At 40.8% G+C, this 22,569-nt stretch overlaps 1 protein-coding gene, 1 non-coding gene and 1 pseudogene across 2 annotated transcripts; 2 read left to right on the forward strand and 1 right to left on the reverse strand.

Annotated features, from left to right (window-relative positions):
* The first annotated feature begins 2,357 nt into the window (after positions 1-2,357).
* Positions 2,358-4,380, forward strand: LOC108861718 (protein SENSITIVE TO PROTON RHIZOTOXICITY 1-like; annotated as a pseudogene).
* An 86-nt stretch (positions 4,381-4,466) lies between these two features.
* LOC108861737 (uncharacterized) lies at positions 4,467-6,144 on the reverse strand. Its single transcript, XM_018635679.2, has 5 exons — positions 5,728-6,144; positions 5,498-5,641; positions 5,162-5,396; positions 4,874-5,096; positions 4,467-4,791 (listed from the first exon to the last, which is right to left on the reverse strand). Exons 1-5 carry the CDS (start codon positions 6,076-6,078, stop codon positions 4,692-4,694), a joined length of 1,053 nt encoding a protein of 350 aa, XP_018491181.1. The 5' UTR covers positions 6,079-6,144; the 3' UTR covers positions 4,467-4,691.
* An 11,754-nt stretch (positions 6,145-17,898) lies between these two features.
* On the forward strand, positions 17,899-18,005 carry LOC130497935 (small nucleolar RNA R71). Its single transcript, XR_008936979.1, has one exon. It is a non-coding gene; the product is annotated as a small nucleolar RNA R71 (small nucleolar RNA).
* The last annotated feature ends 4,564 nt before the right edge of the window (positions 18,006-22,569 follow it).

Genomic DNA, 22,569 nt, shown 5'->3' on the forward strand with positions numbered 1-22,569 from the left:
AAAATTTATTAATTTATAGATATTATTAGTTTATCGAATATTAATTTATAGTGGTTCAATTGGAAGGTTATAAGAAGCTTAAAAAATATTAACTACCACACAAAAATGTTATTGGAAACTAATACGATTTTAAAAGTTATTGGAAATATTTGTGTATTTCTATGTTAACTGATTTCTTTCCAAAATAATATAGATTTTTCATATAAGGAGTTATAGATTCTTCGCATAATAATATTAATTGAAATTAAATACAAATTTAACCACATGTTTGTGGTTATGTGGTCAAGACGTTTTGTGGATCTCTAAAAAACCCGAGTTCGAATCCATACCATACCAAATTTCCACAACTCGTGGTCATCGGGGTTTTCATATTCTCTTTCCGACGAATTGTTTACCATTTTTTCTTTTACCACACAAAAATGGCTGAGTCCATTTTTCCTCAGCGTTTCCTTAAATCTTTTCAACCATAACAAATTAAAGAGAATTATTATTTAATTTATGGTTGTAAGAAGTATAAGGAAAAGGTGAAAGAAGACCATTGGTCTTGAAAACGGTGAATCTTATGTTTCCCAAAAAGTTCGATACTTTTAATCACAATAATCCATCTTGTTTCCATACAAATAATCCTTGGTTTTTAACAATTGGTCTTCCAGTGGTGCATGAACGAAACGAACCTTGGCAGACTGGCAGGTGACTCCACGCGTTAGATGTAATTTAACTTGAACTTGGAGGAGGTTCTTCACAATTCAAGTACTAGTGTAAATTTGATATTTTTACACCTATTAAAAAATCACTAAAATGTATTTATGTTGTTGTCAATTATACTTATTTAATTAATACTATGAATAAAACTATTTGTTATAACTAAAATTACAAATCCACAGAATTTACAATTAATAAAACTATTTGTTTATTGTTTTAAAATTGGGCTTATTTAGGGAATAACTGAAAAAATAGATTTCTAGAGAGAGAAGAGAGAGAGCAAGAAAAAAGAGGAGAGGGGATAGGATTTTAGAATTATAGTGAATTATAGTTTTTTTGGTTATTAAACCCAATTTTTCTTTAAAATTTTAACACTTATTTGAACAGAATAACTTAATCTCTTGTTTGAGCTACAAGAGAATGGTTGGGGAACGGACCTTGTGGTTAAGTGGCAGTGGACGGGTTTAGGACGCTAACACATTTTAGGTTCGATTCTCCTACTATGCGAAACTAAGTCACATTATTCTGTTCACCTAACGCGGATATGGATCTATACTTTAGAACACATTTGAATGCCTTGGAGAAGAAGTCTATCTGCGGGCTCGCGACTCCTCTAGATTCAACCATATTAAAAAAAATTTAGCAAAAAGAAAAAAAAGAGAATGGAAGGGATGGAGAAATAGGATAATTATTTTTGCGTTCAGTTTTGATAAAATACATAGAACCACAGGTGCACTTGATCTAAAAAACGTTTTTAAATAAAATCTAACATTTATTGGAAAAAAAAATGATGAAAACAAACTTTTCATATGTTTGTAATTCTAGCAGGTGTCGCATATGCTTTTGATGTTGTTGCAGTGACATATAATTGTTGATTTTGTATTTCTCTAAGTTGCAAGTAAAACTTCATATGGAAACAAATTGTGCAACAAAATAAGAAAAATAAACCTAATCGAACTGCCATGTTGCTTGACAACTTTTTTTCTTTTTTTTAGTTAAAATAAAAGTTGTCAAATAACATGGCAGTATGATTAAGTTTATTATTCTTATTTTATTTCACAATTCGTTCGTTTTCATAGCAATTACTAAGTTTTACTGTAATTTGTTTCAATAGTACAATTTTACTGCACAATTTGTTTTCATAATTTATTCTACTGCACATTTGTTTCCATAGCACGATATTACTACACAATTTGTTTCCATAATTTATTTAACCCGAACAAACGTTATAGGCTAATTAAACAAAAAGTTCCCATCAAATTTTGTAAAAAAAATTTTAAAATAGTAAAATTTATATTTAATTTTTATAGTTACTGTAAATAAAAATGAAAAAGAATATAAAATACTATCATCTATACCAAAAAAACATCTCATATATTAATTTTTTCATAAAATAGTAAAACAATTACAAAATATTTTCGTCTTCAAAATGAGTTAAGATAAAATTGTGTAACAGAAAAAAACTAAGTTACAAATATAAGGAATTAAATATATAAATTTTCCATGAAATTAACAATTTACAAAATATGAAAAGTTGGTGACATGAGAAATGCGGTGTGGACCCGCACTAGTCTATCGTCTCGTCATCTATTTATAGTTTTCAGAAATCAACGGCTCTTCTGTAGCGTTACTGTGTTTGGATGCGACAAAAGGGCTGAGAGTCGTCAGATGTGATGGATGCCCGATCAAAATACATTTCAACGGCTGAGATAATTTCGTTGACTTGAAAATCAGAAAAGTGGAGAGGAGATTTAGCGCTTAATTAAACATGACTTGAGAGAGCCCCTTCGCTCAAGCTCAAGCTCTTCTTATCTCTATCCTTTAAAGCGGCCATTGGAGGTTCAGAAGAACCATTTAAAGCTATATAACTTGAGGTGAATCTCTCTCTCTCTCTCTCTCTCTCTCTTTTTCTTTCCTGTCATGGAGTGAATTTGATTTGATTGTTCTGCTTGTTATCATCGATTTGCAGATCTCTAGAGTCGTGTGAGATTGTTCTAACTGAACTTTTCAATTCCAAGTTTTTTTTTTAATTTGAATTGATGTGATGATCCTTGAAGGTTAGTTAGTTAGTACACAAGAAGATGGAAACAGAAGAGGATATGTGCCAGAACAATTGGGGAAGTGCTTCCATCTTAGATTACAAGATGGCTATGGAGGAGGAGGAGGAGGAGGAGGATCCTAATTTTCAAGATTTGAAAGCTTCTTCGGGCCAAGCTTTCCTGCAAGGCGTCAAGGCTCAAGCGTGGGAACCGAGGACCATACTGAGCAACCTGTCCTTTATGGAACATAAGATTCACGAACTGCAGGGTTTTGTTCATCTCATCATCCTTGGCCGAAACGGGCAGCAGCTTCAAGAGGAGCAACAACAACTCATAACCGCTGATCTTACTTCCATAATCATACAGCTGATTTCAACTGCAGGTAGTCTTCTTCCATCTGTTAACCATAATAATAATAATAATATGTCGTCTACTACAGCCCCCGGTTCAGCCTTGTTCCCTTATCCAAGGGAGGCTAATAACCTTGCTTCACAGACCCTAAACAACAACTGTTGCGCCGCCGCCACCCAAGACCTCGATTTGCCTAAGCCCATTGTTGAAGAAAGCCATATACATGAAATGCAAAACGAAGATGATGCCGAGGAAGGAGGAGAGGACCTTCCTCTTGGTTCTTACGAGATAAAGCAGCTTGAGAAAGAGGAGATCCTCGCTCCCCACACCAACTTCTGCACTATCTGTGGCAAAGGTTTCAAGAGAGACGCTAACCTGAGGATGCACATGAGAGGTCACGGCGACGAGTACAAAACTCCAGCTGCTCTAGCCAAACCGACCAAAGAAACCTTACCCGGGTCTGAGCCCATGCTGATCAAAAGGTACTCTTGCCCATTCCCTGGCTGCAAACGTAACAAGGATCACAAAAAGTTTCAGCCTTTGAAGACGATACTATGCGTCAAGAACCATTATAAACGCACCCACTGCGACAAAAGCTTCACCTGCAGCCGCTGCCATACCAAGAAATTCTCTGTCATTGCTGATCTCAAAACCCACGAGAAGCACTGCGGGAAAAACAAGTGGCTCTGTTCCTGTGGTACGACATTCTCGAGGAAAGACAAGCTGTTTGGTCACATTTCTCTGTTCCAGGGACACACTCCTGCGATCCCACTTGAAGAGACAAAACCTTCAGTTGGTGCATCTTATTCTCAGAGAGGGAGCTCCGGTTGCGGGAACAATAACAACAACGCAGGAATGGTTAGTTTTAATCTTGGTTCTGCAACAAATGCTAATCAAGAAACCTCACAGCCTGGTTTCATGGATGGGAAGTTAAGCTTTGAGGAGGCTTTCTCACCGCTGAGCTTTGATACATGCAATTTTGGAGGGTTCCCGCGATCTATATTTGATGATTCAGAGAGTTCATTTCAAATGCTTATTTCAAGTGCAGTGGTTGCTCGCCCGTGAATGGTGGTGGTGATTGCTCTGTTTCGGATACTAGTAGTGTGTAAGGCATTATATGATTAAAAGCTATTTTGCAAGATGTTCTAGTTTTTCTTTTAGCCTTAGGCAGCTCCTTTGTGTCGGTACTTTTGTTATTTGCTAGAATAATATCAGGAAGCAAAAGTGTACTTGCTTTTCTTAAAATCTGTTGCTAATGTAAGAAAGTTTGATTCTTTTTGTTCTGACCTTTTATGGTTCACATTGGTGGTACCAACTATGTCAGCTGTCACTAACAAATTTAGGAAATTAATTGACCTCTCCTTCATCTTTATGTTATAAAACCCAACCAATTTTATATATAGATTCACCAGATGTATAGAAGGAAAAGTCTGTAACCAAATCCAATATGCAACTACACTCTGAACTTGAGAATTAACTAAAAGATTTTACTTAAAACTTATGATTAGCCGCTAGCAAAAGCTAACATCAGTTCTTGAGTAGATTATCCATTGAATGGTTAGCAGCAATATGTGTTGGTGTGCTTGAGGTTTCTCAGTATCATCCATGCAAGGTTGAGAAGAAGCTTGACAGTACTTGTGAATCATTGCTTGTATCTCTCTCCACCAGCCATTCCTCTTCAATCTGTACCTTCACATCTCTGTGATAAAAAAAAAGAATGATTACAGAATATCCAACAAGAGAATTAATAATCAAAATGAAAGTGAGAAAGAAGGGGGAACCTTTTCAAGGCAAGAACTTGATAGTTTCTTCTCAAGTAATCTGCATATTTCGTAAGGGCTTCTTGAGCATATGGTCTCCCCACAGTTCTTACAGCTGCAGCGCTTAGTAAACTCTCTAGGGAACCATGTTTCCTCACAAGTTTCATCGCTGTTTTTCTTCCAAACGCCGGGACAACATGCTGAATCCCTGGAACTCCATCCACCTCATCACCCATTATACATCCTATAACCAACCAAAACCCATTTTAGTTTGGCTTTAATACTTAACAAGGTAATGTAGACACTTACGAAAGCTCAAATCAGACTGTGGATCACAGTTATACTGAGCAAGATAGTGTTTCAGTGTGTAAAAAGACCATCTTCTGAGATCAGACAAAGGAATGACAATCTGAACATTTTCTGAGATCAACTGCTTGAAGTCTTTGTCAGGCGATGCAATAACCGCGCGGTACCCTCTTTGAACGGCTTGTTCCATCAAGGTAGCCACCACGTCATCTGCTTCATGCCCTTGTAGTCTAACAACCTTAAACCAGCAAAAGTTAAAAAATTGTATGGCTTAAAAGTTCAAACACCAACGCTCCTAACTAATTTGGATTTACTGAGTAAAAGCATAGTTTTACCCACTGGCACATTGCATTTCGTGAGAACTTGTTCGACGAATTGGTGTGGCCTTTTGGAGTATTTTCCAGGATTGGGTGTTTTCCTATGCGCTTTATAAGAAGGCAGTAACTCTCGGCGTCGCTTGTTACCTTCTTCTCCATCAAGAACCTACAAAAAAGGAAACAGAAGCTTTCATGGATTGGAAAAAAGAAAAGAAAAGGAAAAGACTTGTGCTGAGGAGAAGAGTGATGTACAGCTATGACAGGATCGGTGAGGCTGACTTGAGAGAAGAAGAGTGAAAGCCAGTGACCAAAAGCTTTTGAACTTGGCTTGTTTCCTTCGTAGCAGAGTGGACTAACGTCTAAGAAGAAGACCCTTCTCTTTTTCTTCCTGCTCCCTTCACTCTCAACATCCTTACCAATAGCTTGTCCATATTCTGTTCGATGAAATGCCTCATTTGAAGAGGACGATAATGGAATATGAGAAAAAGAAGAAGAAGAACAAGTGACCCTTTTTGCTCGCAAAGCTTTAGTCTTTTCCATGGATTCACTTTTGAAGGAAACAAGAAAAGAATTCGATTGAGCAAATCCTACTGTTGTCATCATCTTCAACCTTAAGAGAGAGCGAGAAGAGAGAATGGTTTTACATTCAGTTTGTTAATTATCCACGGACGTTTTAGCTTCATTTGTCTTTTTCTTTTATTCAGGAGTCTTATGGGCCTTAAGTGGGCTTTTCTCATGAAAAACTTACTGAATGACTACTCCCGTTGGGTCTCGTTAACTTTGCACCACTATACTTATTCAATTATTTTTTTCTCATAAAAATGTTGAAATTTTATACTATTTTAAATTTTTTAACAGAATTGACACAAATACAAGTAGCATACAATTTTACTAAGAAAAAGTAATACCTAAAATCTAACAGGTCATAGAAATTCAATAAACCGAAACTACTAGCCGATAAATATAGATGAAGCTTAACAACCAGAGTATTTCCAAATCTTAATGATACTTTTGCTATTACATAAAACTACATCTTGGTAATTTTGTCTTTCCCGGAATACTGCTCTAACTGATTGATATCATTACTAGACAGTTTCGCAGACTCAGTCAATGGAAGACAAAGCCTCCCTAACTACCATCGGCAGTAAGATACACTGACTTCCAGGAACCGCACACCTCAACTCCAACTAGCAGCTCCACAAGCACCAATCTGGATAGACCCGCCTAAAACACAGGAAACCATACTTATTCGACTCGATTTCAAAAATAAACACAAGACATAGCAAAAAGACGGGTGTGGTGAGAGCCACATCTTGCCGTCGTTCTTCCAAACTTACAACATGAACTGAAGATTAACCCACCGATGCGATCCAAGGAGATCAACAGCGGTGATCGGATGATCACTCTTCACACGAGCCTCCCTGATATTAGGAGTTTTGAGACTCCTAAGTCAAATGATAGTAAAATGGAAGTAATATGTCGAACCAGTTCTGAGGGACTTCAAGCACTAAGAATGCAAGCACTTACTTAATCTAAATGCAACCAATGATTTAAAATGATTTCAGAAACAATAACTAACTATGAAGATAAGATAGAACTAAAGCGCAGTAAATGAATGACTTTATTAAAAATGATGAAAGAGAACTCATGGGCATGGGAACATGATTTCGGGTGATCAAGTATCAAACAAAGATGACAAATGATGAATCAAACAAATGACCTTAAGCCTAAACACAATCCTAAGCAAGCTCTATATCTAGATGAATGCTCATTTGCTAACACATCTCAAACATCAAATCTCTTTGGTTGAATGATATGAAAGCAATCATTAAGAACATGTTTATTATCTATCCTAACACTCTTAACAACAAATATCTTTGGCAAGATGCATTAAGAGCCTAGCAGAGTTGTCTCGGACATTTCAACAAACACTTTTTGGGTGGGAAATGTCTAGAGGTCAACTTTCGAATGATCAGAACAAAAGAGGCTGTAAGAACACTCTACTAGCAAGGCTTGAGAATGACCTACACTAAAAACATCTTTGATCTAACCTAATCACCCTAGTCTCCCTAACCCATGAATTCAAAAGAGAACTACTCACTAATCTTCATGAGAAACCTTAAACCCATACTGAATTTCAGATTAAACATGTAGATGAACACAGGAAATCAATAAGAAACCAATAACAAGAGAACAATGAATCCAAAAGATGAACTTTCCAAGAGTATTTTGTGGTTTTCTCTTCAACAAAAGATAGTCTGGCCAAAAGTGGCTACAACAGGTCTTAAACTTAGGTTTTTCAGAGTGCCAAAACGACACAAGTAATTGCAAATAGGTCCTTGAATGAAAAAGAAATCGCAAATAAGAAATACGCAGCGACCTCCACAGGTCGCTCCAGCATGTTGCGGCCTTGGGAGCGACCTCGGATGGTCGCTGCGAGGGGTCGCTCCGGAGGCATTTTCTTCGTCTTCGAGCCGTGTAAAGCCGAGCGACTTGGAGTGGTCGCTCTAGCTTTGGTCGTCAAGGTCGCTCCGGCTGGAGCGAGGTCACACAGCGACCTCTGCAGGTCGCTCCAGGCTCCTCTCGTCCAATCATCCTCCTTTTCACATCTTTTGAGCTCCAAATGCATTCCAATGTCTCCAAAAGCTCCATAAGATGCTCCAATACCTGATAAGGACTCATGTATGCAAAATGCAACCTAAACATGACTAGAATCTAACCTACATGATGAAAATGCATGAAAAGGAATGGGTGAAACAATGCAATTATGCAAGACATCAACTCCCCCAAACTTGTTCTTTTACTTGTCCACAAGTGAACTTTCTAGAACTTATAGGGAAAGATGATTGATAGTGGGAGCTCATAGCCAAAAGAAACACACATACGACTAGATTTTACTCATAGTCCAAAATTAGCACACTCTCTTATTGCACTCTAGCTTCTCTAGGCCTATCCTTACTCTTTTTATTCCTACACTCGTTGTCAAGCATTCACACAATCAAATCAGCCAACTCTCACATTCATTAAGCACATCATCAAGTGAATTCTTGCAAATGGTCAATTGGTCCAAGTCATTTGGGTAAGGGAAGGCTTTTTGTTCTAGTGATCAAGGGGTTCAAAACTCATTATCTTCAAGGTGGTTCACTCTCAAAACAAGTAGCCTTGACATTGCACATAATGTATCTAAAAAAGGGATCAACTCATGCATACAATGCTCAATCTCCATTGCTCTACCCTTTTTCAAACATACAAGTGACACAATTGTTCCCAAAGTTACACCCCACTCACATCTCTCACCCAAAAATCTCAAGAACTCATCCACAAACTCTTCAATCAAGGGAAAAAATTTCTTTTAAAAACACAACCTCTTAGCTCATTCACACTTTGCTAGCCCCCTTTCTTTATTTCTTTTTTTTTGTGTTCTCTTTTTTTTTCTTTCTTTTTTTCTTAACTTTCGGGGGCCAAGACTTTCACAACTCGAGCTAGAGGTTTTAAACAATTCCCAATGAAACAATTAAGCACAAGAGTTCAATCATTTTCTTTCAACTTTCAATTTCCCAAGCCAAACTTCACAACACTCACCCCCAATCCTATGGCTAGACAATAGAGTATCTAGTCTAGCGAGAATGAAGATCAAGCATTGTCGTTCCTGATACTCTCAACATTATGCACATGTAAGGCTTTCTGAAAAAGGCCTCACTCATCAATTCAATGAAGGCTTAAAAGGAGGTATGGGTTTTTGGGGAGTGGTCTACCATTTGAGATTGTCAAAAAGGTTGGTAGAAAGGATGTGACATCTCAAATTTGTATAGCCATGATTCAGCACACAAAAGACCATAAGCAAGAGGCATTAAGTTCATTTAGTTCAAATAAGATTGTAGTTGGCTTTCAAAGACTGAGTTCCAGCAATAAACAAGTTTCAGGAAGAGTTTTCAAGGCCCGAAACATACAAGGCTTTTTCAAGAGGTGCATTATCAATTCAAGCGCGAAGTGGTGTTCTTTCCAAGGCATTTTAAATCATTGCTCCCAATGCAAGTGAAATGCAACCTATATGCTCTAGACTCTCCTAAAAGGTGCAAGTGAATGCAGTCTAAATGATTTGCTTTTTTTTTTTTTTTTTTTAATTTTTTCAAATTTTTTGTTTGTTTTTTTTTTATGTAATGCATGAGACTCTTAAGCAAGGAAGCAAACATGATCAAATACATGGTACCTCCCCCAAACTTAATTCACACAGTCTCTGTGTTGTTAAGTCGAAAGAGATACCCAAAAGAAATCTAAATGCAAGAAAAAGTGGTATTTACAAGGGAAGAAGTGCGGGTTACCTTCTATGGGTGGTGAGTGGAGTTAGATGGGCCAGCGCCATCATCTGGTGGGAAGTAGGTGTAGTAGCCTCCAGCTGAACTGTAGTCTCCGTACCAGGGCTGACTCTGAACCTCCTCAACCTCGATGTCGTCATCTGAAGATGCCAAGGATGGAGATTTGTTTCCTGAGGATGACGGATTGATGGGAGGGTTCCTGTCCAGGCGCCGCTGCTGTCTCTCTGTGAGGGGGAAGGTAAGGGTACCAGGCTGAGGTGGATGCCGGGGTGGTGGAGCGTCCGGGAATTCAAAGTCTGCTCTACTGCATCCCGCTATGCCTCCCCTCGTCAGCACATCAGCCATCTTCCTCAAGATCTTGGATGTGAACTTGGCCTGCTGCTTCACCGTCTTGCTAAGCGCCTTGCATTTGGTTTTTAACTTCTCAATCGTCCTGTCCTGAGCCTTGTTCCATCGCTGCAGCCGACCTATGTGCTCATGAGCATCGCGAAGAGCACCATGTGGAAGAACCCCTTTGTAGGGTGGGAAGGAGTAGCGCGGTTGACCATAGACGGGTGGAGAAGCCGCCGCAGCAGGTCTCTCTAGCTCAGTCTCTCTCGACTCCCTAGGTTCCCAAGGTCGACCTAGTTCAACAACGGGATCGAGAGTCCCGTGTTCCCCAAGGAAGTCTGTCGGGGAAAGGTCAAAGCTGATGACTCCAGGGATGATCAAGCTCGTCAGGTCCATGTTTGGGAGGAGTACCTCAGCTTTCCTTCCTTCCAAGCGATAGTGGTAGACGTAGCTTCCCTGGTACATCCCACTGAAGTAGGTGGCTATCTTCAAGTAGGCTCCATCAATGAGCTTAGGACCAACTCCACCCTTTCTTAAGTTGATGTTCTGAGCCTGTAGGAGAGGTGTGATCATCCCTCCAATCCCTATCTTTGGCTCTTTATCCCCTGTGGTCCAAGCCCAGTCTCTGTAGTGCTCAAGACGACTCACAAAGAAACCTACCATCCCAAATTTTGCGTATATGTCTGTGCTGGGGAGTGTTAGCTGTCCCGGGGTAGTGTAAGGACTGATAGCAGGGCAGATAAGGCGGAGATCTTCCTCTGTGACGTTACCGTGCTGTTTCCGTGGGTAGAAGAGGTGAACAAGCAATCGGTGGAGGTAGCGCACTGTAGGATGTCGGATGCGAGAGTTCTTGTCAGCGCCGGTCCTATGGTTGATGCCAGTTATCAATTCCCACAGCTTCTTCGGGAGGCCGTCACACCTTGGAAGAGTAGTCTCCTCTGCATCTTGGAATCCCATGACTATCCCAATGTCCCTAAAGTTTATGTAGTAGACCCTTCCATCAATCTTGAACTTGATTTTCCCCCATCCTTGCCGTACATGTCTAGAGTCGTGGTAGGTGACTTCCAAAGTTGACAAGAACTGGGAAGTGAGCTCCTGGTAGGTGGGATAAGCCATGGTGAGAAGCTTTGGCATTTTCAAATGCCCCAACAGTTCCGCCATATCAGAATCGATCTCTAGTGCCTTCAGTAGCTCAAGGTCGGCAAACCTCGTTGCCTGCCAGCCCATCCCATTCATCAGGTGATCATACAGCTCTTCCGGAGTTGGGGTCTTCCCCCTGTCCCTTTCAACAGCAACACCTTTCCCTTTGTCATCTTTGCCTTCTTCGCAGGTGCAGGCTCTTCTTCTGACTCCGCTTCACCTTCCTCACTCTCCTCATCAGTGGGAGTTGCAATACTCTTTCCTGCTCTCTTTCCTTGTTCAGTCGACTTCCTTGCAGCTGAAGTCCTTTCTGTTCTCTTCACTTGCTCAGTGGACTTCCTTGCAGCTTGAGTTCGTTGCCTAGTAGTCCTCTCAGTCCCTGTTTCAGCGGTTTCAGCTTCTAAAGACTTTCCTCTTTGTGCCCAATCTTCCGCATCTCTTGCCTCCTTCTCAGCTATCAACTGTGCCCTTGTTTTCTTACCCATTGGTACCTGAAAAATTCAAAGCTTGAAAAGGAGTAAGTAAAGGAAGTGGAAAGGGACCAAGACTTGGCAAAATGGAAATGGAAAAGCAAGCTAACTCAACAAATGAATCACAGTTTAAGCTCAAGCTAACTCAATGCAACCATTTAGACAAGTTAAACTCCAATTCACCAAGTCACAAGCAAGAAAAATCACAATTCTCATCCAAAAAGATAAGAAAAGAAATACAAGATAGTATAACTTCTCTCAATAAAAGCTTTAGGATGAGAAAATTGCTTGAAACAAGTCTCTACACATCACAACACACCAAACTCAAACACAAACACCATCACTTCAGTTCAATTTCGAAATCTCCAAATCCATGAACCCTAATTTGGCAAAGTTCAAATTAATCTCAATTCCACCATGAAATCAACAACCCAACTTGATATACATACTTTCCCTAGCCTATTTCACCATAATCAAGCAAGAAAAGGACCAAAATTCGATTTTCAATTTCTAGGGTTCATGGACCTACGAAATTGAGTTTAGAAAGTTCATACCTTGCTCTGGATGAATGTAAATGGCGAGTAGATTATGGGAAGGGGCTACTGGGGGGAAAGTGAGGGTTTAGAAACAAGAATCAGTTGATTTGGTGAAGATTTGAGAGGGTTATGGGAGTTTTTGGTGGTGAGAGTGTTTGAGAGAGTTTGAGAGATTGTGAGATGAGATGAGAGTGGAGAGGGAAAGGGGCGAGGGTTTTGGGTAGGGTTAGGGGTCGCCCGGTTCGATTTAAGTGAGATAACCGGTTTAATTGCATCGAACCGGGATTAAAATTAGAAATCACTTACCTGAACCGGACCTGGAGCGACTTGGAGTGGTCGCTGTGGGGGGGGGGTCGCTCCAAGCCTATTTCTTTCTTCTCTCCGTCGCGTGTGAGCCGAGCGACTTGGGGTGGTCGCTCCGGGTTTCTTCATGAGGGTCGCTCCCAGCTGGAGCGACCTAGGCTCATCGCTCTGATTATGTCGCTCCCAGCTGGAGCGACTTCTCGATCTCGCTCCGGTGTGGTCGCTCCGACGGTGCCCCTTTTGCACACACCAAGTCGACCCAATACCTGCATACAACTTCACTTTCCCATTTTTTTTATGCAATAAGATGAAAGAAAAAAAAAGAAAAGAAAAAGAAAATGAAAGTACTAATGCAATATTTACAAAGGATATACATGGGACTTCCTCCCAAGTGAGCTTGTTTTGAGTCGCTAGCTTGACTTTGCCTCCTTTGGATCAGGCTGGGGTAGGATCAGAAAGTGGAGTTGAACTCCATCTTCCTCTGGTGCATCCGCCATGTAGAGCTTAACCCTCTGCCCATTCACTGTGAAGTAACTTCCATCAGCACTCCATAGGACTATTGCTCCATAAGGTCTGATTTCTTTGACCTTGAATGGACCGGACCATCTTGACTTGAGCTTTCCTGGAAACAACTTTAGTCTAGAGTTGTAGAGAAGGACTTGGTCTCCCTCTCGGAACTCTCTTTTCAGAATGTTCTTGTCATGGAAAGCTTTGGTCTTTTCTTTGTAGATCCTTGAGTTCTCAAAAGCATCCATCCTTATCTCATCAAGCTCATGTAGCTGGAAAATTCTTTTCTCCTTAGCATTTTTGATGTCGAAGTTCAGCAACTTCACTGCCCATAATGCCTTGTACTCAAGCTCCACAGGTAGATGACAGGCTTTCCCATAGACAAGGTTGAAAGGTGTGGTACCCAAAGGTGTCTTGTAAGCTGTCCTATAGGCCCAAAGTGCATCATCAAGCTTATTAGACCAATCTTTCCTCGTGATCCCCACAATCTTCTCCAGAATGGATTTGATCTCTCTGTTAGAGACCTCAACTTGACCACTTGTCTGAGGATGGTAAGGAGTTGCTACCTTATGCTTCACACCATTCTTCCTTAGAAGTCCTTCGAGCAGCTTGTTAATGAAGTGAGAACCCCCATCACTGATCACAACTCTTGGAACTCCAAACATTGGGAAGATAATACTCTTGAACATGTTGGTCACCACTCTAGCATCATTGGTGGGACTAGCAATAGCTTCCACCCACTTTGAGACATAGTCAACAGCCACAAGAATGTACTTGTTCCCATATGATGAAGGAAATGGTCCCATGAAGTCAATACCCCACACATCAAAGACCTCAACTTCTAGGATAGGATTTTGAGGCATCTCATTCCTCTTGGTGATGTTTCCTCTTCTTTGGCATGAATCACACTTTGAGACAAAATCTTGTGTGTCTTTGAACATGTGTGGCCACCAGAATCCAACTTGTAATACTTTTGCTACAGTCTTAAAAGTAGCAAAGTGGCCTCCATAGGATGATCCATGACATTGTCTGAGAATCCCATCTATCTCTTCATTAGCAACCACTCTCCTATACAGCTGATCCTTGCAGAGAGTGTAGAGATAAGGCTCATCCCAATAGTACCTCTTCACATCTTTGTAGAACTTCTTCTTGGCATAGCCCACAAGATTCAAAGGTTCTTTTCCTGTGGCTAGGTAGTTCACCAAATCAGCATACCAAGGTTCCTTCTCTTCAGTTGCCTTCACTTCCTCAAGCTTTCTACCAGTGTCACAAACTGCCATTACTGCTCCAATGGCCATGATTTGCTCCTCTGGAAGTCCCTCATCAATAGGTACTCTTATCTCTGATCTCCAAATCAAACTCCTGAAGCAATAGGATCCACCTTAAAAGTCTTGGTTTTGCATCTTTCTTGGCTAGAAGATGTCTCAAAGCAGCATGATCAGTGTAGACAATAACCTTAGATCCCACCAAGTAGCTTCTGAACTTCTCAAAGGCAAAGACAATGGCTAGCATTTCCTTCTCTGTGGTGGCATACCTCATTTGAGCTTCATTCATGGTCTGGCTTGCATAGTAGATCACATGAGTTTTTCCATTCTTCTTCTGCCCTAGTACAACTCCCACAGCATAATCACTAGCATCACACATAATCTCAAAGGGGAGATCCCAATCAGGTGGTTGGACTATGGGGGCACTGATGAGTTCATTTTTCAGCTTCTTGAAGGCCTCAAGACACTCTACTTCAAAGCTGAAAGTGGCTTCCTTACAAAGCAACCTGGCCAATGGTCTAGTGATCATGGAGAAGTCTTTGATGAACCTCCTGTAGAAACCAGCATGTCCAAGAAAACTTCTGATATCTTTCACTGTCTTAGGTGGAGGCAAACTGACCATAACCTCAATCTTAGCCTTGTCCACTTCAATCCCCTTCTCTGAAATTTTGTGCCCAAGCACAATTCCTTCCTTGACCATGAAGTGACACTTCTCCCAGTTCAGTACAAGGTTGGTGTCTTCACATCTCTGTAGGACCCTGCACAAATTTGACAAACAAGCAGAGAACGAAGATCCATAGACAGAGAAATCATCCATAAACACCTCCACAACATCCTCAATTAGATCAGAGAAAATTGACATCATGCACCTTTGGAAGGTGGCTGGAGCATTACATAGTCCAAATGGCATTCTTCGATATGCGAAGGTACCATAAGGACATGTGAATGTCGTTTTCTCTTGATCATTGGGATGTATGGGGATTTGGAAGAAACCTGAATACCCATCAAGAAAACAATATAATGGATGATTAGCAAGTCTCTCAAGCATCTGATCAATAAATGACAATAGAAAATGATCTTTTCGAGATGCTGAGTTCAGTTTTTTGTAATCAATACACATTCTATGACCTGTGACAGTTCTTGTTGGTATCAATTCATCTTTGTCGTTTTTAATCACAGTGATTCCACCTTTCTTTGGGACAACATGCACAGGAGATACCCATTTTGAATCGGAAATAGGGTAAATAACCCCAGCATCTAAGAGCTTAAGAATCTCCTTCTTTACAACATCCTTCAGGTTAGGATTTAACCTTCTTTGATGCTCGATAGAAGTCATTGATTCATCCTCAAGATGTATCCTATGCATGCACAAAGATGGTGAAATTCCTTTGATGTCATCAAGTGAGTAACCTATTGCTTTTCTAAACCTTTTAAGTGTTTTCAAAAGTTCAGACAATTCAGTTTCAGTAAGTTCACTACTCACAATGACATGATAGGTTTCACTGGGACCAAGAAATGCATACCTTACACCATGGGGAAGAGGTTTTAGTTCCACCTTAGGCGCCTTAAGCTCACTCCAGTCATCTTGCTGGATGTCCTCATGTTGAGTGACTGCAGCCTTTTGATGAACCTCTTGTGGCAACTCCTCAAACTGATCTTTATCATCAAACCCCTTGTGTGAATCCAGCATCAGTCCATATGCAGTACTAGCCAGGTTCTCAACCACTTCATCATCTCTCTCAATGGTCAAAGCGTGCTGTAAAGGATCCTCTATGGATAACTCTTCAAGGAGCTCATCAGCAAGAGCATCCATCTCATCTATGTAGAAGATTTGTGCCTGCATGACTGGTCTCTTCATCACCTCCTTGATGTCAAAGTGGAGAATGTTCCCTTCACCCAAATGGAGATCGATCTTGCCTTCTTTCACATTAACAATAGCTCCTGCGGTGGCTAAGAAAGGCCTACCAAGGATCAAGGGATCTTGAGCTTCTTCACCCATCTCAAGCACCACAAAGTCTGTAGGGATCTCACAATTCCCAACCATCACTGGGAGGTCCTCTAGAATACCAACAGGATACTTCACCGAACGATCAGCTAAAACCAGAGAGAGTCTACACTTCTTGTACTGAGTGAAACCAAGCTTTTTAGCAACAGACAAAGGCATCAAGCTCACGCTAGCTCCCAAATCGCAGAGACACTTCTCAAACATCATGGGTCCAAGAGCACAAGGAAGTGTAAAACATCCTGGATCCTCTAGATTCTTTGGAATATCAAGCCTCTGAATTATGGCATTGCACTCATGAGTGAGAATCATCATACCTTCCATTTCTTTCTTCTTTGATGCTACGACATCTTTCAGGAACTTGCTGTATTGAGGAACCAGCATGAAAGCATCAATGATTGGCATTGTGATCTGAACCTCACTCATCTGCTTCTCAAACAGAGCTTTGTACTTCTCCAGCAACTGCTTCTTGAACCTACCAGGGAATGGAAGTTTGGGTTCATAAGGAGGAGGGACAAAAGCATTCTCCTTTGCTGGAGGAACAACTTCACCATCTTTTACAGTCTTCTTCTCTACTCCAACCTACCCTTTACCCTTAGCTTCCACAATCTTCTCCAAGACCTCATCATTAGTCTTCTCATCAACAATAACCACTTCATCATCTATGTTGATGGCCACCCCTCACCTAGTTTCTCAGCATCCTTGGTGAGAGTTCTAGGAGGTAACTCCTTACCACTCCTAAGTGTGATAGCCTTTGCATCCTTGGGATTCTGCTCAGGTTTTCCAGGGAGAGAGCCTTGTTGGCGATTTTGCCGAGTGTTCATGGAAGCAAACTGGTTCTCCAAAGCTCTGAACTTGTTGTTGAGATCATTGTAGCTCCCATCAATCTTGTTGTGAAGGTTCTTCAGCTCATAACTAACATGCTTCTCACTTCTAGTCTGTGACTCTAAGATTTTTTTCAGAAGTGCATCAGTGCTGCTCTCTTGGGGTGTAGAGCTAGATGGAGCAGGCTGCTGTTGAGAAGAGTTATGACCTTGGTTGGAAAAACCAGAAGGAGGGCTTTGCTTTTGCTGATAGCCACCTTGCTGGTTGTTCCTAGGCTGATATCCATTCTGCTGGTTGTTGGAATAAGGTCTCTGCTGATAGTTGTTGCACTGAAAGTTTGGCTCCTTCTTATACCAAGTACCATTGTTGTTGATAAAACACAGCTCTTCCTGACCTTCCAGACCTTCAACCTCATTGACAGCAGCTGGTATCTCTTGCTGTGGGTTACCAACAAAGTTCATCTGAGCTTCAGAAGCTTTATCAGCAATGAGGATGTCAATCTTATTCTGCAAAGCCTTTATCTCTTTTCTTGTCTGCTTGTCTGCTGACCTATCAGCTCTGTCATGATCCCCACTGTAGACGGCATCACTCTTGACCATGTTTTCAACAAGTTTCCCTGCCTCTTCTTCTGTTCTGTCCAAGAAGTTCCCATTACTTGCAGTATCCAATCTTGCTCTGTACTCAGGTAAGGCACCTCTGTAGAATGTGCTAAGCAAGCTTCCCTTGTTGAAACCATGGTGTGGGCATTGAGCTAAGTAGCCATTGAACCTTTCCCATGCTTCACTGAATCCTTCCAAGTTCTTCTGCTTGAATCCGGATATCTCATTCATGTAGCCAGCTGTCTTGGAAGTAGAGAAGAATTTTCTAGGAAAGCTTTCTTGCAGTCATCCCAAGTGGTGATGGAGCTGCTTGGCAGAGACTTCTCCCACTGACGCGCCTTATCCCCCAAAGAGAAAGGGAAAAGCTTGAGCTTGAAAGCATCCTCTGATACACCATTGGTTTTGGAGTGACCGCAGTATCTATCAAAACTGTCCAAGTGGTCGAATGGATTCTCTGCAGCCAGGCCATGAAACTTGTTGTTCTCAATCTGGTTCAGCAATCCTGACTTGATCTCAAAGTTGTTTGCTGCCACAGCTGGTGCTCTGATTCCTAACAGGTGGCCATGGTTAGTTGGGCGGTCATAGGCACCAATAGGTCGAGCTGGTGGGGCGTTGCCATCGCCATTCGCTTGTGGGTCAGCCATTTCAATGTTCGGATCCTGTATGTGAGCCTGTTGCTCCTCTTCTCTCCTTTTTCTAGCACACTCCCTTTCTAAAGCTCGGATGTCTGCTGCTCTTGGAACTAGGTTTGTTGGACCCCTGCTCCTCAAGTTCATACACCTGCAGATCAAAAGGGAATTGAAGAAGGAGAATCAGTAATCAGCAAAATAAAAATGATTTAGTCTCAAGCAAGCTACTAAATCTCAATGTTCAAATCTACTCAGAATTTGGCAACGGCGCCAATTTGATATTAGGAGTTTTGAGACTCCTAAGTCAAATGATAGTAAAATGGAAGTAATATGTCGAACCAGTTCTGAGGGACTTCAAGCACTAAGAATGCAAGCACTTACTTAATCTAAATGCAACCAATGATTTAAAATGATTTCAGAAACAATAACTAACTATGAAGACAAGATAGAACTAAAGCGCAGTAAATGAATGATTTTATTAAAAATGATGAAAGAGAACTCATGGGCATGGGAACATGATTTCGGGTGATCAAGTATCAAACAAAGATGACAAATGATGAATCAAACAAATGACCTTAAGCCTAAACACAATCCTAAGCAAGCTCTACATCTAGATGAATGCTCATTTGCTAACACATCTCAAACATCAAATCTCTTTGGTTGAATGATATGAAAGCAATCATTAAGAACATGTTTATTAGCTATCCTAACACTCTTAACAACAAATATCTTTGGCAAGATGCATTAAGAGCCTAGCAGAGTTGTCTCGGACATTTCAACAAACACCTTTTGGGTGGGAAATGTCTAAAGGTCAACTTTCGAATGATCAGAACAAAAGAGGCTGTAAGAACACTCTACTAGCAAGGCTTGAGAATGACCTACACTAAAAACATCTTTGATCTAACCTAATCACCCTAGTCTCCCTAACCCATGAATTCAAAAGAGAACTACTCACTAATCTTCATGAGAAACCTTAAACTTTCCAAGAGTATTTTGTGGTTTTCTCTTCAACAAAAGATAGTCTGGCCAAAAGTGGCTACAACAGGTCTTAAACTTAGGTTTTTCAGAGTGCCAAAACGACACAAGTAATTGCAAATAGGTCCTTGAATAAAAAAGAAATCGCAAATAAGAAATACACAGCGACCTCCGCAGGTCGCTCCAGCACGTCGCTCTGGCCTTGGGAGCGACCTCGGATGGTCGCTGCGAGGGGTCGCTCCGGAGGCATTTTCTTCGTCTTCGAGCCGTGTTAAGCCGAGCGACTTGGTGTGGTCGCTCTAGCTTTGGTCGTCAAGGTCGCTCCGGCTGGAGCGAGGTCACACAGCGACCTCTGCAGGTCGCTCCAGGCTCCTCTCAACCAATCATCCTCCTTTTCACATCTTTTGAGCTCCAAATGCATTCCAATGTCTCCAAAAGCTCCATAAGATGCTCCAATACCTGATAAGGACTCATGTATGCAAAATGCAACCTAAACATGACTAGAATCTAACCTACATGATGAAAATGCATGAAAAGGAATGGGTGAAACAATGTAATTATGCAAGAAATCACTCCCACGAAGAACCATCACTCCAGTGACCCAAAAGAGCTTCGAGTAAACTGCCTCGCGTTAACACCGAGAACCCGGGGCTAGCTCCACAGAGTCACGAGAGATTGCACACCCAACAACAAATCTGCATTCAACAAATATATGGCTATTCCTTATGTAACTCCATCATCTTCAAGTTTCTGCAATAGCCATAAACTTTTGACTGCTCCATTAGATTCAGTGTTTGCATCAAACTACATCATCTTCCTGTGAACATTAAAAACCTGCAGTTTCTTCTCCTCAATTTGTTTCATCAATGAATTATCCTCCTTGTCTGTTTTAGGCACATGGTGGATTTCTCATTAAAACAGCACTGCTAACAATACCATGAATCTCAATCATAGTTCCAGAACATAGCCGCCACAAATCTGTATTCCAATTCATCAAACCAGAGGCTAAAATTCTGACATTGCCAAAGTTTGAGATATCTCCACTGTTTCTTTGACGTTATCCACAAGAAAGAGCATGGAGAGTATATTGCAGCACCACCATCGGAATATTGCCTGCAGTTCTACTCTCATTAACAAGACATGAGATTGCTCTTGGCCTGTTTCATGAAAGTCATCTCTGCTGAAATCAGATGCTTTCAACAGATTCACGTTAGGTAGAAATAGACTCTTAACAATGGTAAACCGAGCAATCAACAGGTTTTTAAACTCCAAACACTCAGAGATTTCAATTATGAGCAGTTTCTCCTTGTACCAATCAAGAAAGTCTCCTTTTAAACTCCTGCAACTGCCACATAATACTGTCTCTTGTTCCATGCTTTTACAACATCAATTCCAAATGACTACAACAACACCATTAAACACTGCATACAAATAGCCATCTCTTCAGTCTCTATTCTGCATGAAAGAGATAAACTTGATGCCCCAAAATCTCAGGAATCAATTGCTGTACTTCAGTATCCTTTGGACCACCAACACCATTAAACCAAAGATTAACACCTCTTGTGGTTTTGTTTTTATATTTGAAGTGCCATGATTTGGAGAGTTTGAGTAGTTGAATATGTTGACTCTTTCTTCTGACTCTGAGAAGCATTTTACCAAACAACTGGTATGCAAGGTGAATTAGATTGACATGAAGTGGCTTTTGATATAACAGAACTCGTTCAAACAAGTCATAAACGCCAAAACCAGAATGGTAATCCTCACACACATCCAATAACTCGTGAAACTGAAGCCTTGAGAGTTGTTCTTTGTTGGGAAAACAATCAATCACCATGGTGTAATATTTTACTATGTCCTCTGGCTTCGATTCTACCTCCTCTTCGGGTTCGATTATATCATCAGTATGGACTCTGATCTTTCAATTAGTTGTGTTTCTAGAATTGTTTCTTCATAGTGTAGAGCTTCTTGCACCAAAACAGAATCATCATGATCGTTATCGTTGTTATGATCACAATGAGTCACCAAACATGAATGATCGTCATGGTTTCCATACCGCAACAACATCACATCCTTGAGGTCTTTCCAATTTTGAAAAGGACGCCGCGATGCGATACTCGATTTTTGTACCAAGACCAGCCTCTCCTCTAATGACAGCATAAGCCAACGTCATTCTCTGATCATCCGTGAAGTCTTCCAAGGCAAATCGATTTTCCATCCAATCAATCCATGGTCTCAAATCATCACCAGAAAACATATGAATCTCTATGAATCCCATTGTAGATACTCTGCACTGTATCAGTTCTGTTGAAACGTCTCTTGAAACCTCCATTGATGTTCTTCGCAAAGCTCTGAACGTCTCACCCTCGCGTTTAATCGTTTCAACCTCCATTGATGAAATCCATGGCCGCAATTCATCAGCTACGCCATTATTGAATATTATCGTTGTGATCCATCTTCACCGTTGCGTCTGATCGAGCTATCTGTTACTGTCGTCTCAACGATCCGAACTCACCATCAACATCGCAGCGAGAACGGCTCACCGCACCAATTGATAAGCCTCTAAGTGTGATTCTTATTGCTTATCGGAACAAATACAATCTCAAGTCACCAATTGATGCCTTGAGCCATCAAATCCAGAGAACAAGCTCTCTAAATCTGCCTTCTTGAAAAGATGAACTCAACAAGCCTAATGATCAGGTCTCACAAAACCGATGAACAACAAGATACGTAAAGCTTCTATTTATACTCTCCATGTTCAGTAACAGCAAAGCGTCTCTATGAATCAGCAACTTCACTTCCTTGCCAACAAAGAAACCATCTGCCACTTAAGCTCTTGTAGTCGGTATCTATCAGCAGACCTGCCTTCATTTAGTTCTCAAGTTTATCGACAGTTTCCACAATAGCTAAATTTTTGAACCATTATATAATGTTCACTCGCTAAAAACCTCAGTGTCCTATCTCTAGAAAATGTCCCAAATTCTTGAAAAAGGACTTAGAGAATTCATGGAATAGTTCAAATAAGTGGTTTCTAGAATACATGTTCCAGACGACACAATAGTGGAGGCCTTACTTAACGCACTCTGCATAAAATCAAAGTTTCAGGACGATCTCTACGTGAATAGACAACAACTCTGCAAGATGCCCTTCACCGTGCTAACTGTTTCATCACAATGGAAAAAGAAAGGCAAGCGTTTTTA

Source organism: Raphanus sativus, chromosome 1 (assembly GCF_000801105.2).
Source record: "Raphanus sativus cultivar WK10039 chromosome 1, ASM80110v3, whole genome shotgun sequence".
Lineage (NCBI taxonomy): Eukaryota > Viridiplantae > Streptophyta > Magnoliopsida > Brassicales > Brassicaceae > Raphanus > Raphanus sativus.

Excerpts from the sequence above, each read along its gene's own strand:
- LOC108861737 (XM_018635679.2), bottom strand. The coding sequence starts at position 6,078 with ATGATGACAACAGTAGGATTTGCTCAATCGAATTCTTTTCTTGTTTCC. Across the intron at positions 5,397-5,497 it reads TCACGAAATGCAATGTGCCA|GTTGTTAGACTACAAGGGCA; the intron begins GTGGGTAAAACT and ends TGCTGGTTTAAG. Across the intron at positions 4,792-4,873 it reads CAAGTTCTTGCCTTGAAAAG|AGATGTGAAGGTACAGATTG; the intron begins GTTCCCCCTTCT and ends TTTTTATCACAG.